The sequence below is a fragment of the Artemia franciscana genome, chromosome 1 (assembly GCF_032884065.1).
Source record: "Artemia franciscana chromosome 1, ASM3288406v1, whole genome shotgun sequence".
NCBI classification, from domain to species: Eukaryota; Metazoa; Arthropoda; class Branchiopoda; order Anostraca; family Artemiidae; genus Artemia; species Artemia franciscana.
In genome coordinates, this window is record NC_088863.1 from 24,484,215 (window position 1) to 24,502,720 (window position 18,506).

At 34.9% G+C, this 18,506-nt stretch overlaps 1 protein-coding gene across 1 annotated transcript in view; it reads left to right on the forward strand.

Moving 5' to 3' along the window:
* LOC136027268 (chondroitin sulfate synthase 1-like) overlaps window positions 1–16,277 on the forward strand; it is a 42,936-nt gene extending 26,659 nt beyond the window's left edge. Inside the window, exons 5-7 of the mRNA XM_065704347.1 lie at window positions 3,362–3,482; window positions 8,471–8,634; window positions 14,833–16,277. Coding sequence (XP_065560419.1) covers window positions 3,362–3,482; window positions 8,471–8,634; window positions 14,833–16,140 — 1,593 coding nt within the window. The 3' untranslated portion in view covers window positions 16,141–16,277. The remainder of the gene's footprint in view (window positions 1–3,361; window positions 3,483–8,470; window positions 8,635–14,832) is intronic.
* The last annotated feature ends 2,229 nt before the right edge of the window (window positions 16,278–18,506 follow it).

The following is an 18,506-nucleotide window of genomic DNA, read 5'->3' on the forward strand; positions in this document are numbered from 1 at the left end:
ACATTCGTTTTCTCTTATCGTGAACCCGATTTTGTTCATGGAACTTCTCGCATATTGATTTTTTTTGTGGAACTTTTGGGTTTTTCTCCTCGTGAAACTGATTTTGTTCATGGAACTTGTTGCATGCTGATTTTTGTCCACGGAGCTAGTCGTGTATTGATTTTCTTTGGTAAAACTTGTTGCATGTTGATTTGGCTCTACGTGAAACTTTTACATTGCTTTTTTCTCCTTGTGGAAGTGCTTTTGTTCTTCGAGCTTATTGCATGCTAATGGTTGTTCGTGAAACTTGTTGTTTGCTGATTTTTGTTATTAAAGTTTTGTTGCCTGTTGATTTTTCTCTTCGTTAAACTTGTATATTGATTTTTACCCTCGTAAAACTAATTTTATTCATGGAACCTGTTGCGTACTGGTTTTTTGTTCGTGGAACTTGTTGTGTGCTGATTTTTGCCCGTGAAACTTGTTGCATGTTCATTTTTTTTGTGAAACTTGAACATAAATCTTTCTTTTCAAGACACTGATTTTGTCCATGGAACTTGTTACATGCTGATATTTTGTTCATTGAACTTGCTTCATGCAGATTTTTTGTTCGTGAAAGTCGTTGCGTAACGATTTTTTCTTTCGTGAGCGTTATACATAGATTTTATTTCATCTCATAAAACTGATTTTGTTCATAAACATATTATTAAAATTAAATTTAATTAAAATGAGTAAGTTACGTGCTGATTTTTTTTTCATGGACCTTGCTGCGTACTGATTTGTGTTTGTGAAACTTTTTGCATTATGATTTTTCCTGAAACTTGTACATTAATTTTCTCCACGTGAAACTGATTTTTGATCATTAAACTTGGTGCATGATGTTTTTATTTCTGGAACTTGTTGCGTGCTGATTTGTTTTTACGTGGAAACTTGTTACATATTGATTTTTCTCTTCTTGAAACTTGTGAATTGATTTTCCTCCTCGTGAAATTGATTTTGTTCATGGAACTGGTAATAGGCTGGGTTAGGTTTAGGAAACTGTACTAAGCGTGACAGAACCTACACCTAATCTTCATATGATAGGTTAGGTTAAGTCAGGACATCTAACCTAAATTAACCTAACCTACCACGTGTAGATTAGGCTAACTTTGTTCCGTCACACTTCGTTTAGAATAATCAAAAAACTGTACGCATATTGAACCTTGAGGGTCAGAACCTTGAGGGTGAAAATACTGATATAGTCAATTGATTTAGAAATATCAAAAAACTATAGGCTTGTGTCAGAGCAATGTGACGTTTTCCACCCCTTTATGGTGCAAAACAGCAATTCTTGTAAAAAGGAATCCAAAATACTTTATTTTGGCTTATAGTAGCTTTTTAATACATAAACTAAAGCGTAAATAAAACTTTACCTCTAATACCCCCTATTCTGGAATTGGGGCTAGCCACATGTTGTCATGGTGGCGTAAATATGCATAGTATTGGGTAAAAAAGTCGTGGAACTCTCAGATATAGCTCATAATATGGCTTAAAGTTACTTTTTGTATCCCTCCCCCTCTAGAATTGCATGCTAAGACCCCAACCATTCTTTAATTTTCTGGTTCATTTTTGCTTTTTTCTACGTAATGTTTTTTTTCCGTTGTTGATTTTTAAGTGCTTTTTCTGATTTTAATAATGCTTAGCAATTCTTTTATTAATAAAGTTGTATGTACGACAAAGGTTTGTTTCTTTTCGATTACTTGTTTTAGGATAAAACTTTATAAATAATCATTTACGTAATGGCAAATCTAAAGCCGAAGGTTTATGGCATCTCATTGATTTAATGGCTACCCTAATCTGTCCAGGTCATGTTAGAACACTAATAACCCTGTAATGGGCATGTTTATCCAATGAACCAAAAATCAATAGCATAGGAATGCTGATGTGTTCTCATGCAGGAAGGGTTTAAAATCATTTAGTCGAGCCAGAGAACAGAAAAGGGAATTCTTATTGCTTGTGGTATTGTTTTTTCGTAGAATCTATTTCCTGAAACATAATATTAGAAAGACATTCATGGTCCAGCTGTCCAGGACACCATTTCATTGGATGGAAACAATCCTTTCGAATTCTAAAATATAAAGGTTACCTGAGAAAAACTCCTTGAAAGAGCAAGAAATCCCGAAGAAAAATTCTCTTAAAGTATTATGTAACACCGATTCATATACTATCATTACGTGACATCCCACTTGTCAGATTACGTCATCCCACGTGTGCGCTGCTATTAAGTGACATCTGGCATATACACCACTTTTACGTAACACTCACATGCGTGCTGTCATTACGTAAAATCCCACCTGCCCGTTGTCATTACGCAACAACCACGTGTATCCCTGTCTTTATATAATACCCACAGGTAAAATTGCGTCAAATCTCACGTTTTCACCGTCATTAAGTAACAACCCACGTATATGTTGTCGTTTCGTGACAACCAATTGCGCACCATCATTAGGTAGCAACCACGTGTGTGCCCTCCTCAGCTAAAAGCGAGAATTTCCACATGGGGCCCATGTGTAGCATGTCCCCTCTGAATGCATCATCCTTAACATAAGTAAACATTCCTCTATCATATAAGAACTAAGGAAATCATAAACAAAAACACCTTGAAAAAAACATTTTAGAATACGTCTTGAAACGTCTTGAAAAAAACGTCTTAAAAAACTTTTCGGGTGTCTTGAAACGTTTTAAAAACATATTGTAGAAAATTGTCCTGAAAAACGTCTTTAAATGTCTTGAAACATCTTGAGAAAAGTCTCGAAGAAAAACATCTTAAAAAGCGTCTTGAAACGTCTCGAAGGGAAATGTCATAAAAAACGTCTTGAAATGTCTTGAAACGTCTTAAAAAAAAACTTTTCTGCTTGACTAGTGGACTCGAACAAACCCTAGTACGTAACAGTAATCCCTATTATTAAACATTCGAGGAAATACTTTGGTAAAGTCACGCAATATTATTTTACCCTCAACTCTCATGACGTAAAAGACACATCCGTCTTGAAGAAATTAATAACACCTGCGTCTTGAGTGATTAGCAGCTCTAATAGTTTACTCCTATGTATAACTTTAAATCCAAAAAATGACTACTACTGGCTAGCCAATGCTTTTATTGGGGATATTATTTGGATGCTTTTTTCGAGGGAGGAGTCTCATTTTAGAGAGTCTACTAGAGAGTTTTTCAAATTGAAAAACATCATTTTTTTTGTTTTGAAATGACTTTTAGAATCAAATCTCATGTTTTTAGGGGGGAAGGCTTATGTTTCATAAGTTCTCCCTCTAGCTTTGTCCGTGATAAGTGGAAGCGGTTTTTTTTTTTTAAGCGAGGAATAGATTTTTATACCGTTTTGCATTTCAGGCTTTAAGGATAAATGATTTAGCATACGAACGCATCGTTCAGCGAAGAAGATTGAAAGGTGCAATAGAACTAAAGAATATGACATTTACACCTCAGAATGACAGAGAGTTGAGACAGAAAGGTTACATATTCATTCTTTTTTTATTTCAACGCTCTAGATGGTTTTATATTTATTTGAGCTAAAACCAAGAAAAATTTTGCTCACATTTCTTACACCTGCTGTATCTTACGTATCTCAAAATTCCTGGCCAAAAAAGAATTTTGTAACATAATTATGGACAGCTTAAAATATTATAACCTACTAATTTTAAGAATAATTAGATATTGGAAAAAAATGATTAGTACAGAATTCTTTTTTGAATTATGAACGGTCATCATGTACTAGAATTTACGTAGCAACAGCTGTTCATCATCGATACATTTTAGACCCAAACCCATTAAAACCTGAACCAGACATATGACTAATTAAAACTTAAATTTGTTGACCGGAAGTCATTCATTGCATAATAAATATTATTAAATTTAATAAAATTAATAATTTAATAATTGTTAATAAATTTTTATAATTTTATAAATTTGATAAATTTCATAATTATTAAATTATTATATAAATTCAATAATTTAAATTATTATATAAAAATTTAATATATTAAATTTGTTATATATTAAATTTTATACATGTATATATATCAAATTTAATATATATTATAATTTTTGTGATTATCTTTTAAATATGGTATATTTAAATCATACATTTTATACAATTTTTGTTATATAAAAATAAATTTTTATAATACAATGACCATCAAAGATTCGGTCTAAAACGAATACTACAGAAAATGTTGACCACAAGTCATTCATTGCATAATAAAAAAATGTATGATGTAAGTTCATAGCTTAATCCGATTTGTCATTATCCATCACTTCATTGTCAGCACTTAAAGAACGATTTACATTTGAAAATACAATTTAAAATCTAATTAGCTTCCTTTTCTCGTAACTATCGAATATGTAGAAATTACAAACAAGCTCAGGGAGTCTGTTTGAATTTGATATGACTCCCCATTTTATTTAGCTTCCATAAAGTTTTACATTATATAGGTTTCATAAGTAATATCCTCCTTAAAACATAACTGAAGAAAGAATTGCCTTTACTTATGTTAGAGACACTACAGATACTATTACTTGTCTACCTCTAGGATTGATTTTCCTTTTCTTTCCTTTTTTTATTCTACTGGAAACCTTTTTTAAGATACATACAAAAATTTAACAAAAATTTAATATTTGACGGTTCCATGATTGAATAAAGATGTGTTATTTCTGTATTTAAATTTGCAAAGTTAGTTTTATAGCCTCATGGACCATAATTGGCTGCTTAAACAAGAAGTAGTACCTAGATCGGCCATGTCAAATTGTTTATATGCATCAAAGATTCGGTATTTTGTCTAATGCTCAGCTCACACAGTCGGTCAGACCATTTTTATGGATCAAAATAAATCTCTAGTCTTTTTGAGTGTTAAGCTCTGCTACCTATATTTTTTCGGCAACTATATCTCTACTATTGCACAACAAGAAAAAGTATGGCATTTAAAAAGTATGGAAAGATATTATTTCAATTTGATTGAAAATAATCTTAACCCTTAAAAAATAAAAAAATCAATTGTGTTTCGGTCTTTAGTTCTGTGCATAACTAACAGAAGAAAAAACAACTGAAATATAAAAGAGATTCAATAAATATAAAAGTTGTTGCTGAGGTATTGCCAATGGGCCCTTTTGTCAATTTACATGCGCACAATGTGCTCTTATTTAGTTCAACATCCTCCTCAATATTCCCTGAAAGTTGCACCTTAATAATCTTAGCCTTTTCAGAGATCAAGGGTCAAAGATACCCCTCATTCCAAATAACAAAATCTATAAGTGAATACTAGGCAACTTGAATTGCTTAGTGCCTTTGCTCCAAGGGCTTTTGTGGGGCAAGAGCATGGAGTACCATTTGACTCCCCATTTTTTTTATTATTTTTTTCGTTGGCCATTACTGCCCAGCTTATAATAACAGTTGAATTGCCCTCTGAGTATGATAGCAACTATAGCGAATAAAAGGCAGAAAATTGTGTAACTTTACTTATTTATCTCATTATCTGACATTTCCAAAGAGAAATTAACAGTTAAAATTTTAGAACACAATCCCTGGAATATGTCATATCGTAAGATATACGTTCCCACGCCAAGTTTTGATATGTTTTTTTTCTGTTCTCTCACGGTTTTAATTTGTACATGAAAGATAAAAAATGCAGATTCAATTTTTCCATCTACCGGATTAAATTTTGAAATTTGGCGTACATGCTTTTTTAAATTCTAAACACACTGAATACTGACTGAAAATCGTTTAAAAGGGACAATTATCCCAATTTTTGAACAAGTTTAGATCATTCTCTAAGATAAAGCCAAAGTGTTATCATGATTTTTGCTCGGAGAATGGATAGATCTGGGAATAATGTAATGACATAAGTTTCTTATCCTTTTGATCTAGGTTATTTCTGCAGTCTGGTCGCAAAATCACTTGTTCTATGGGGAAAATATACTTTAAGCTTAATTTTGTTCAGAACAGATGTTTCAATTCACTTCAAATTTGTTCACGCTGCTCTGATTCTCATCGCTGCGGTAGTTCTTGATTTTCTTTTCTTCCGTCACATGGTGGAAATAAATTGATAAATGAACCAATTTTAAATAATCTCTAGTTTAAAACATACCCTTGATAAGCACAAGTAAAAGAATATTGCGACAAATAGTTACTTTTTGGGTTATACACTTTTTAATTTTTAATCTGACTCATATTGCAAGCTAAAAAATGGAAATAGGGAAAGATTTACTTTTACCCAAGTATTAGAGCCTGTAATATCCGCCAAAATAGTAAAATTTACTCTTCTATTACTTTAAAAAAAATTTATATATCTTTCTGCTGACAATACTTGTCACATATCGTGTTGTTGTCAAAAGTGTTGTAATCTGAAGTGACTGCAATCTTCTGGAATATGGCTGTGTCTGGATTTTATCAATAGTACTGTAGAATAAAGTTTAGCCGCAGTCCGAAGTAGCCGTACTCTTGTGCAGAATATGGTCGTATCGAAAATTTTAGCAGTGGTACAGCAAAGCCAATTTTAGGCGAAGTTCAAAGTGACTGCACTCTTGTCCAGAATATGGTCCTATCAAAAATTTTACCAGTGGTTCCGTGAAAATAGTATTAGCCGCAATCCGAAATAGCTGCACTCTTGTCTGGAATACGTTGTCGTGTCTATGATTATACCAATGGTACTGTAAAACGAATTGTAGTCACAGTCTGAAGTGACTAAACTCGTGTCTGGAGTTTTACCAATGGTACTGTAGAACCAATTTTAGCCGTTGTCCTAAGTCTTAGTCCGAAGACGTACTCTTGTACAGAACATGGTCGTAACGAAAATCTTACCATTGGTACCGCAAAGCTAATTTTAGGCGCAGTTCAAAGTAACTGTACTCTTTTCCAGAATATGGTCGTATCGAAAATTTATCTAAGGTACCGTAAAATTAATTTTAGCCACAGTCCTAAATAGTCGCACTCTCTTGTCTGGAATACGTTGTCGTGTCTATGATTATACCAATGGTACTGTAAAACGAATTGTAGTCACAGTCTGAAGTGACTGCACTCTTCTGGAATACGGCCGTGTCTGGAGTTTTAAAAATGGTAAAAAAGAGAGCGGATCCTGTACGGTTACGTCAATAACGTATCTACGACATTTGCTTATTCTACCCGTTTCATTCCGATTACTCCACTCTAAGCGTTTTCCAAGATTTCCGGTTTCCCCCTCCAACTCCCCCCAATGTCAACAGATCTGGTTGGGATTCGAAATAAGAGCTCTGAGACATGAATTCCTTCTAAATATCAAATTTTATTAAGATCCGATCAGCCGTTCTTAAGTTAAAAATACCTCAATTTTTCTAATTTTTCCAAATTAACACCCCCCCAGCTTCCCCGAAGAAAAAGGATCTATTCCAATTACCTCAATCACGTATCTATGACTTGTGATTATTCTTCCCATCAAGTTTCATCCCGATTTCTCCACTCTAAGAGTTTTCCAAGATTTCCGGTTTCCAAGATTTCTGTCCCCCCCCCTCCAGCCCCCTATGTCCCTGGATCAGATTCAAATTGAGAATGAAGCATCTGAGACATAAGATCCACGCTTAGGTGGATCTTCACTGGAATTTCGATGGAATTTCACTGGGCAAGTCTTCTGTACGAGCCCCATCATACGATCAAATGCACCAGAAGCGTCATCTTTCATATCCATAATCTCACTAAAATCAATAGTACTCAACTCTTCGCCAAACCTCTGTAAATCCACCTTTTCAACGACCTAGTCTTTACTTTTTTTATTTTATTCCTTTTTGTTGGAGCGGTACCTTGTGGCCGAATAAATTGTGGTCGACAAATTACGACTTCAGTTAAATTCACCGGAAGACTTACTATCTTACTATCAACGATCTTGAATATATCCTTGGTATTTCTTCTCCTCCTTCCTAAATTGTTAGGAACCATTCTTGGGTAAGATAGCTACTGTGTCAATTTTCTTTTGAGGCACTGGTAGAACTGGAAGTTCAGGGCAACAACTGAAAGAAACTGACCAATTCTCTCAATAAGAAATTTACATGTAGACGACTGTGTTTTCGTTCATGAATGATCAAAATTTTCTTTTCTGCGGTGGGGTATTCTACAGTAAGGAATTTCCATAGAGAAGGAAATTTTGAAGGTTGGACGTTTCAGGAAAAAATTTGCACTGGGGGAATTTGCCAGAATTCCCATCCGAAATTGTACTTGGAAAATGCCCCATATAAGCCATTCTACGTGGCTTGACAAATTGCACTTAGAAGTGCCCCTCGACTATTGTTGCAAAAATTGACCAGTTCTCGCACTAAGAAACGTACACGTAGATGACGGTGTTTTTTCATAAATGATCAAAATTTTGTTTTTGTAAAACGTGCTGTAAATGTTGCAAAAAATGAGTGTTTGCTTTTCAACTTTGTAGAGTTTTTTTTCCATTTCCATCTGAAATAAAATTCATAATTCTTTCTTTTTAGAAGCAACAAGAATCTCTCTTTCTTTTATGCAGAAGCCCTCTTCTAATTCAGAAATGATTCCTTGGGATTTCATCTCCAGGTCTTGGTACACTGTGACACAGCTTAATCCAAGGCGAAAACTAAATGTTGCCTTAAACGAAGCCATTGACGATCTTGTACGAGAGGTAATTTAGCTCTAAATCATTGTCTCTTTTAACCTTAACTCCCCGCATAAGGACGTGCATGTTTCTGTTTATTTTAATGGACACGTTGGTGTATATTGCATCGATAAAGAGCAACTTAAGCTATGATAAGATAAGATTTATTTGCAAAAAAGCCTGCAGGCCATAGCAAACGCATACAACTTTAAACAAACACCTAACTACAAACAACTTAAACAAGGAAACAAACTTTCAAACACTTTATGAATTCAGAAACACCCGTAAATAAACTCTTACCAAGCTAACTCCTCAAACATGATTCCCTATGCTTAATCCCTAAACGAAGAAACTTACACAACTGTTTAATAGCATATCCATTCCTCTCAGCCATTCGCTCCTTTAACCAGCATTCACTCCCCAACACTCGTCCAAAACATTCCTTCCGCAACTCAGACAGCTCTTCACACTCGGATACAAAATGAACTAAATGTTCATTCCCCCACCACACATAGGGCAAAAATAAGGGCCTGCCTTCTGCCCAAACTTTTCCAAATATTTCCTTCTGATACCTAAATCTAAACTATCTCCTTTTAGCAACAACAAATTCTTCAAGTCCTCCCTACTCAACCCAAATTTAAAATAAACTTCCTCTCCCCAACACTCTTTAGCTTGGGAGTAAAACCTCAAAGACACCGATTGGTCCTTTTGAGTTTGCCACTCTTGGATTTCTTGGTCGTTTAGGATTCGCTGAACTTCCTTCCATACTGAAATGCTTCCATCCACTGGTCCTTTACCTTCATTCCACATCTCTGAAAGGCCTGAAATGTCCAGTATTTTCTTGACCTGATTTGGCCATGAATCCCGTTCACCGTCCTTCAAAGTTATTAAGTAGTCTAATTATTTTCTCCCAATATTTTACAATTTTAACCAATCTACCACTCCTTAAAGTGAAAAGCCCCAAATCTCCTTTCAATACCACTGAACTTAATGAATCCTTCAAGCCTAACATTCTCTTAAAATATCTTAGTTGAACTACTTCTAACTTAGCTGCTTTAGCGAAACCCCAAACCTCCGACCCCCAATGTAGACTAGTAACTAATTTTGTCTGGAACACCCTTTTCTGAATCCTAATCTCAGCTAGCTGACCTAAATTATTTCTCAACAACATATTTGTTACCTTTTTACCCCTTAAATTACAATCTTCCACATGCCTAGACATCCCCTTTAGTGCACTAAACTTAACACCCAGATAAACAAACTCCTCTTTAAACTCCACCCTCAATCTTCCAAAATTAAAAACAGCCTCAGAATCAGCCTCTCCTTTGCTCCTTTGCTACGAAAAATTTTTTCTCTGAGCAACCTGACCATGTTTATGAAACCCGTAATAAACGGAAAATGCAGCACCTGAAATTAACCACTGAGAGATCACGGTTTCGCCATATTTCTCGATCATGGGTTCATGGCATTTTTATGTACCATATATTGACTACAGTAAATCTCTCCCACATATTAAAAAGCAACTTCATTCTATCCTTATAAATAAATTCAAGAATCAGTAATAAAAAAAAAATCTTAAAGTGAATAGTTTTTTGTTTTTTTTTTTTCAAATAATTTGCCGGTCATCGGTCACCCTCGCTTGCACACTGTTTTGTTTTGTTTTTCGGATTGATATTTGCCGAGTGTCAGTTGTTTTGTGGGTGGGTTCCCGTCTAGTGGTGAGTCGTGGATTTATTTATATTTATTTTATGCATTTGTTTTTGTTTCTTTTTTCTGTCAAATAGGTGTGCTATATTGCTATACCGGGTCTTTGTCAATCGACCTTGTGTCTCCGGCTTGACCCCTTTTTTTATATATTGTGTGTGTTGTACAGAAGTTTAAATAAAATCTTGAATCTTGAAATCCTAAATACTAGTACTATTGACTTCTTAGCATTTAACTCCAAATCGTTCTTTTTTAAGTAATCTTTTATTAAATATAATTGCTTCTGAAGATTCTCCCTACTACCCCCCACTACTACTATATCATCCGCAAATAACATACATGATAGCCTGAACCAATCCAAAGATACAAATGGGGCTCCATTATTTTTCATAAAACTGTCTAAATCATTAACAAACAAGGAGAAAAGCTTTGGGGATAAAGTACATCCTTATTTCACACCCAAATGATGTAGTAGGTAAATTTTGATAATTAAGAGAGCAGGTGGTAGGTATATGAACAACCATGTCAAACCCAGCCAGAGGCGGTTTTAGGGGGAAAAGGGCACTTTCCCTTGGTACAGAAATTTTAGGGGTGCGAAATTTCCTATAAATAACTTGACGGTTATAATCATTTTGTAATTTATGAAATTTTGCTTTTATTAAATTAGAGTAGAGGGCGCAGTTGGCAGTAAGTACAAGTAAATCCAATGTGAAAATTTTTATTTTTCCAATATCCTCATCACCATTCCTTGAAAATAAAAGTAATACGACCAAATTTAATTAATTTAATGTTTTTGTGATATTTTGTATTCCAATTTTGTCAATAAATAAAAATTTTGCTCATAAACGAAAATGTTGTTGATAAATTGAAAATTTTGCTAAAATTCGGCCTGGAAATTTTTGGGAGACAAGGAGGGGGTGCTAATCAAGATTTTGATCCAGGCAAAAGAGAGACCAGAACCCCCACTAAACCAAGCAATATATTAAATTTAGAAAATAATTCAAAAAACTAATTATCTAGTCCTCCTCCGCAAGGATCTATGACTTAAGATAGTAGTATGGAATGATAAAGAGTTGGTCTTCACAGGGGTAACTAAACCAAGGACTGAAACATGGTTGCAGAAACTTTGAAGGATGCTCATTACGTCAGAAATTGAGAGTTAGTTTTTTTTCACAAGTCAAAAGTGGTTGGAGACCAACAGCCAGGGGAATTATTTTCTGGGGGTATTTTCCTCTGGAAGAAGGGGGTATTTTCTTTGAGGGGTGTTTTTTGGCGGTAAAAGTCGGCTCCCCCTTGGACCAATGAGGAGCGAAAAATAATATGGTACAAGAGAGCAGATTTGCAGAGGCTTAAATCCATTCTGAGTTTTGCTTAAGTACTATATTAAAGTAGCAAGATCTGCTATAGTCAAAAGATTTCAGTCAAGAAATTTTAAACAGCTTTTTTTCTTCGGTGCACCAATAGCAGTCCTTGAAGTTTCAAAATTTCATTCCTGTAGTAGCTGTATTTTTCTTTTTTACATACAAATTTGGTTTTGCCAGAGATAGAAGGTAAAAGTAAAACAGTTCAAAATAGGGATGATACCTTTTTATTGACAGTGAATAAAAGGTATCATCCCTATTTTGAACTGTTTTACTTTCGTCATAGAAAGGCAGTGTGGTCTTCGAAGTTATCTAGATAGAAGGTAATAATATAATCTGTATTTTATGATAAAAAAAAATTCCTACCACATTCGGAGATTTCTTTTTTATTACTATACTTTAAATAAGTTGTTCAAAGGAAATGTTCTTTAAACAATGAAGTATCAAACAGTTCGTGGTAACGAACTGTAGTAAGGAGTGACCCGGCTCAATAGTAACCAAAACTCTAAAAAACCTGAGAAAATCTGCCCTATTTTAGAAAATAGGGTGAAACACTCCCTAAAAGTCATAGAATCTTAATGAAAATCACGCCATCAGATTCAGCGTATCAGAGAACTCTGTTGTACGAGTTCCAAGATCTTATCTACTAAAATGTGGAATTTTGTATTTTTTGCCAGAAGACAAATCACGGATGCGTGTTTATTTGTTTGTTTTTTTTTTCTTTCTTTTTCCCAGGGGTGATCATATCGACCCAGTGGTCCTAGAATTTTGCGAGAGGGCTCATTCGAACGAAAATGAAAAGTTCTAGTGCCCTTTTTAAGTGACCAAAAAAATCGGAGGGCACCTAGGCCCCCTCCCACGCTCATTTTTTCCCAAAGTAATCGGATCAAAATTCTGAGATAGCCACTTTATTCAGTATATTCGAAAAACCTTATAACTATGTCTTTGGGGACGACTTACTCCCCCACATCCCCCGTGAGAGGGGCTGCAAGTAGCAAATTTTGACCAGTGTTTGCATATATTAATGGCTATTGGGAAATGTAGAGACGTTTTCAGGGGGATTTTTTGGTTGGAAGGTGGGGTTGAAAAGAGGGGGCTATGTGGGGGAAATTTTCCATTGAGGAATTTGTCATGGCGGAAGATGATTTCCTTAAAGGGGGTGCAGCATTTTCTAGCATTATTTAAAAAAAACAATGAGAAAATAAATATGAAAAAGTTTTTTTTCAACTGAAAGTATGGAGTAGCATTAAAACTTAAAACGAACAGAAAATATTACGCGTATAAGGGGTTCACCTCCTCCTAATACCTCACTCTTTACGCTAAAGGATTTTTAGTAATTTCAACTATTTATTCTACGGCCTTTGTGATTCAGGGGACAAAATTTAAGCTTTAATGCAAAGAGTTATTGACGAGGTATTGACGAGTGGGCGAACCTTCTCATATGCGTAATAAAAACATACGAACATAAAAGTTTGTTACGTAAGCTAATTCGTAAGTTACGTATATCTTTTACTAATGAAAACGTTCGAAAGAACTAAAAGTTCTAGTTGCCTTTTCAAATACCCAAAAAATTGGAGAGCAACTGGGCATCCTTCCCCTCCTTTTTTCGCAAAATCATTCGATCAAAACTATGGGAAAGCCATTTAGCCAAATAAATAAATATGCAAATTTCGCTTTAATTATTCATCTGCGGAGAGCTGAAATCAAAACATGGATTAACTAAAAAACGTTCAGAAATTAATTTTTAAAAAACAAGTTTTTTTAACTTAAAGTAAGGAGCGACATTAAAACTTAAAACGAACAGAAATTACCCCGTATATGAAAGGGGCTGCTCCTTCTTCAACGCCCTGCTCTTTACGCTAAAGTTTTTACTATTTTAAAAAGTAGAGTTGAGAAAAAGAGTCAAACTTTAGTGCAAAGAGCAAGGCGTTGAAGAAGGAGCAGCCCCTTTCATATACGGGGTGATTTCTGTTCGTTTTAAATTTTAATGTCGCTTCTTACTTTCAGTTAAAAAAATTTGTTTTTTTCTCATTTAATTTTATGAAAAGAAACAAATTGTGTAAAGAGAATGAAAGAGAACTTTCTCAAATGACTTAGATACGCATTCATTAAAAAACGGTAATGATTGCAAAAAGAAGAATTTTGACAAATATTTTTACTTAAAAGTATTTTAATATTTTTGATTGATGTAATGAGATACGTCTTTATTCAAAATAAATCACAGTATAGAGTCTGGATGTTTCCAGTTCCGTAAATACATGTGAATTTTCAATCTGCTTGATACAAATTACCCCTCTCCGTATGTTTAGATTAAAAAACAATATATATATATATATGTATATATATATATATATATATATATATATATATATATATATATATATATATATATATATATATATATATATATATATATGTACAACCCCGTGACTTAGTATATTAGCATTAATCAAGTTCTGTGTTCTGCTTTCCGTACGACTAGACTAGCAACTAAGCAGTAAATTTAGTTAGCCCAATTCGTTCTAATTACTTGAAGGAAGAAGGGGTTAGGAAAGAGTGCCTCAAATGTCTTTTCTTTTTTTTAGTAGAATATCCTTCTGAAATCATCTTCCTGATAATGTTATTCCTTCAAAGACAATGATTGATTCCTTAAATTGGCCAACATACGGTTAAAAGCTAGTCATTGAGTGGTGTGAATGACCAACAACGTCGATACATGGGTATATAGGATAACATCAGGGCCGTTCAAAGGAGTAGAAATGTTTGGATTCTTATTATTTAAAGTTTTTTTTGTGCTTTTTGTTCCACTGTTCTATGCAAACTATACCCGGTTTTCCCCTCTTAAATTCTGCAAATGAGAAAGCACTGTAGCCAAAGAAATTATTTCCGTTCAAATGGGAGAAACGGGGCAAGCTGCCCCAGGCGCTGTGACTGGGGTTTCCAATTTTTCATTTATTTTTGAGTCACGAAGGGAGCAGTGTAATTAATTTTGCCCTGGGTATGACCAATCCTGGAGACGGTTCTCGTCCTTATGTCATAGGTGATGATGTAGGGACAAAAAATCATTGGCAAATAGGTGGAGAGGAAGAAAAATCTCAATGGGCACACTGACATTGCTAAATATATAAAAATAAAAAATAATGAACTACTTTTCTTATAGGTTATGGAAGAACTGAACACTCATTCTCGCGAAAGAGGTCGTATTATTGATTTAAAAGAAATCTTCTATGTTTCATATTCAATTAATCCTGTATATGGTGTGCAATATATAATCGATCTAATTCTCACCTACAAGAAGTATAGAGGAAGAAAAATGACAGTGCCAGTCCGTTATCATAAAATATATCAACAAAATTTCCTTCCGCTAGCTTTGCAAGAGCTTTCACCGAAAAGGGTGCCAGGAATGAAACGAGATGAAATGAAATCGTCTCGAAAGCTACTTTCAGCAAAGAAAAGAGAGAAAAAATTGACAAATTTATTCAAAGTTTCATTAGATTATATTCATGACCTTGAAGAAGAATACGACACCCTTAGAATCAACTATGATCATGACTCCAAAGGTCTGACTCAAATGCTCAAAGTTGCTTCGGATGAGCTTACATATAAAGCATTTCAGGAGTTCCAAAGTTTCAATACTGGAAAAGCACCAGAAAAAATAATTAATATAATCGTGCCAATCTCAGGAAGGGTAAAGGCTTTTCAAAGATTTTTGAGTAACTATGAAGATGTTGTGCTGAAAAATCATCAGAATGTCAAGCTTGTGCTCGTTTTATACAATGATCCAAAGAACCCGAATAGTAAGCTTATAGCAAAAGGTATACTGGAAAATTATAAAAATAAATACAAAAACTTTGATGTAACCGTGACTGAGCCGAAATATAATGAATCATTTTCTCGTGGAAAAGCCTTAGAATATGGTGCTGCTCTTCACTCAAATGATTCACTCCTTTTTCTGAATGATGTTGATGTGCTTTTCACCGCTGATGCATTATTACGCATTCGATTGCATACAGTTCAAAACTATCAAATATACTTTCCAGTTGTTTTTAGTGAATATAATCCAAAGTATGGGCATGGTGAAACTAGTGAGTATGATAATTTCTGTATCACTGCAACTACTGGCTACTGGAGAACATTTGGGTATGGTATTGTAAGCATTTACAAATCTGACTTGGCCAATATAGGAGGGTTTGATAAAAATATTGTTGGATGGGGAAAAGAAGATGTGGATCTTTTCGAAAAATCGGTGGCAAGTAATTTGACAATTTTCAGAGCAGCAGATCCAGGTCTTGTGCATGTTTTCCATGAAATTGAATGTGATGAGGCTCTTGAAGCCAGTCAAATGAATATGTGCCTAGGTTCGAAAATAAACACTGTTTATAGTCCAAGATACTTAGCTGATTTTTTTCTTCATAATAGTACTTTAAAATCTTTTGCTTTCAACGTACGCCTTACACAAAGTCCATAGTATTTTTCTGTGAGTTGTATTCTTCTGAGATTGTTTTAGCCCCTAATTGTATATGTTAGTTTTCTAGTAAATTTTTCTAACGTTCAAATAGCTATCGCTTCTATATTTTTAGGAGGATGATATGGACGTAAATTTCAGTATGGAAACTGGCCCAAAACAGATTGATTGTGAGGCTCCTGTTCTGTACAAAAAAAAACCAGCAGTTCAAAATTCTATTAATATAGTGGTCTAGATGAGGCAAGGCAGTCTCACAGTCTATATGGTGCCAATTTCAAATAGCACAATATACCGGGCGACAGCAAAGGGGTATAGACTACCATTCCTGATGCAAAATAACAGTTTTGGGCCTCCAGAGATCCAAAATGCAATTGTGTTAAAATAATAAGATAACCAATCGATTTAAGATTATGAAAAAGCTACATAATCAACTTTCCAGTAAAAGTGACTATAATGTGATGCGGTGGCACAATCGTTCCCAAAGCTACACGCAGTCTAGTAAACAAATATTCTAACCTGTTGTTTGATCTTCAGCTTGTTGATCTTATTCATTTGATGTTTCATAGAATGTACACTGACTCGTAATTCTACATCAGCAATTGAGGAGGAGAGCTAGTGGATCTTTTTTTAGAGTGGGAAGAGGTAGATTTTCTTACTTAAAGTTTTCCGTGTCCCACTGAGCATTCAAATCAGAGGTTGTGCAATAGCACTGTCCAAATTGAGAGCCATGTGCCTTAGATTAATAACTTTTTCCATCTGTTCACTTTAAATAGAATGGGTGATAGTAGAAACTCTGGAGGGTGCTTGTTTGATGGGAAATTGAAAGTTCTAGTCTCACTTTTAAACAGGTCTCACAATACCTTGTTTTGCTACCCACCCCCGCCTGGTCCCCGAAAACATCTTATCAGGATGTTGAGATAGTCATTTTGCTTAAAATAGTCAAAAGATCTTCGGAGATATATGCCTTCGCAGATGACATGACTCAACAGTCTCTGGGGCAAAGGTCGCTAAAGGGGGCTTGTTTTTTATTGGGAGTGAGATAGACTCAAAACTTTCAGGAATCATTCTTTGAGACAAAATTATTAAATATTTTAATGAGGAAAGGAGGATCAGGGGACGGAAATTAGGAAATGGGGTGAAAAATATGTTGCCCCTGAAAAGTCCTTGAAGCCGTAAGTCCTTGGGCTAAGTGAAACTTCATATAAAAAACCGTGATACCCCTCCCCCAACAAAAATGGATCATAAAAAGGACCAAAAAAACTTTCCCGGTTGGCTTTAAGCTAATATTCTTAATTCCATGGGCTGAGGGTACGCCAATGCAGAGGGAAAAATAAACAAAATAAAATTGGTTTCCGCCCAGACAGGCTGACAAAGGGCCATAGAGAAATCTTTTCTCACCCGCAGCTTCTCATGGAATTACGTTCATAGGAACTTGGAATGAAGGTCATTCGAAAGCTGAGGTGGATATAAAGCTTCGTCTTTGGGATTTGGAGAGGTGGGTCATAAGCTGATATTTGTATCCAGTTTCCATCGAAATTGCATATCTGCAACATATTGGCAACGATTTCGGGAGAAAATGTTAAAACGCACAGGTACCGTTAGAGACAGGAAAAAAACACGGGGTAGGGCTTGACAAGGGGTATTCAAATCTTCTTTTATGAAGAGGGGGGAAACAATTTTGCATCTCGCTATTCAAAATTTTTTTGCACTATAAGTTTCAAGGGGCTCATAATCTACGCACAGTTAAGTAGCGATGTAAATTAAGAAACGCTATATGTAGCTAGGTTAGGAACATGATGTAATTGTAATATCTCGGGGGTTGTCTAGTTGAAAGCGGGAGCAACAAGAAAAGGGAGGGGACAAGTAGACCTTAAATACTGATATGGGAAAGCGGGCAGAGAAAAATCAAAAGACGCCACGTGCATCCATATGATCGAAGTAACATATTTACTGTATCATGGATACGGCGTGAGGTATTCAGTCGAAACTTTCAGGTAGTGTTGGTGAATGGATGCGGTATAGGTGAAGCTGGGGAACTTTGAATCTTTCGGTAGGGTAAGGGGAAATGGGTATGAAGATTTCTTGAAATGCTACCAAAGAATGATTTTGTATCAAAAGCTCCTATTGAATACACAATCTATGCACAGTTAAGTGACAAAATCAATCTAAAGGCACTATCTGCTTTCAAGTTATAAAAATGGATCACCAGCTCTTTAAGGCAATTGGATAAAACAGTTCAGTCTCCCAATAATTATGTTATTTGCAATCATAATTCTTTTCAGGAATGCAATTCACAATTGAGGAGGGGGGTAGCCCCCTCCCAGACCGAATAATATCTTTGTTTTAATTGTAATGTCTCTCAGAATTGT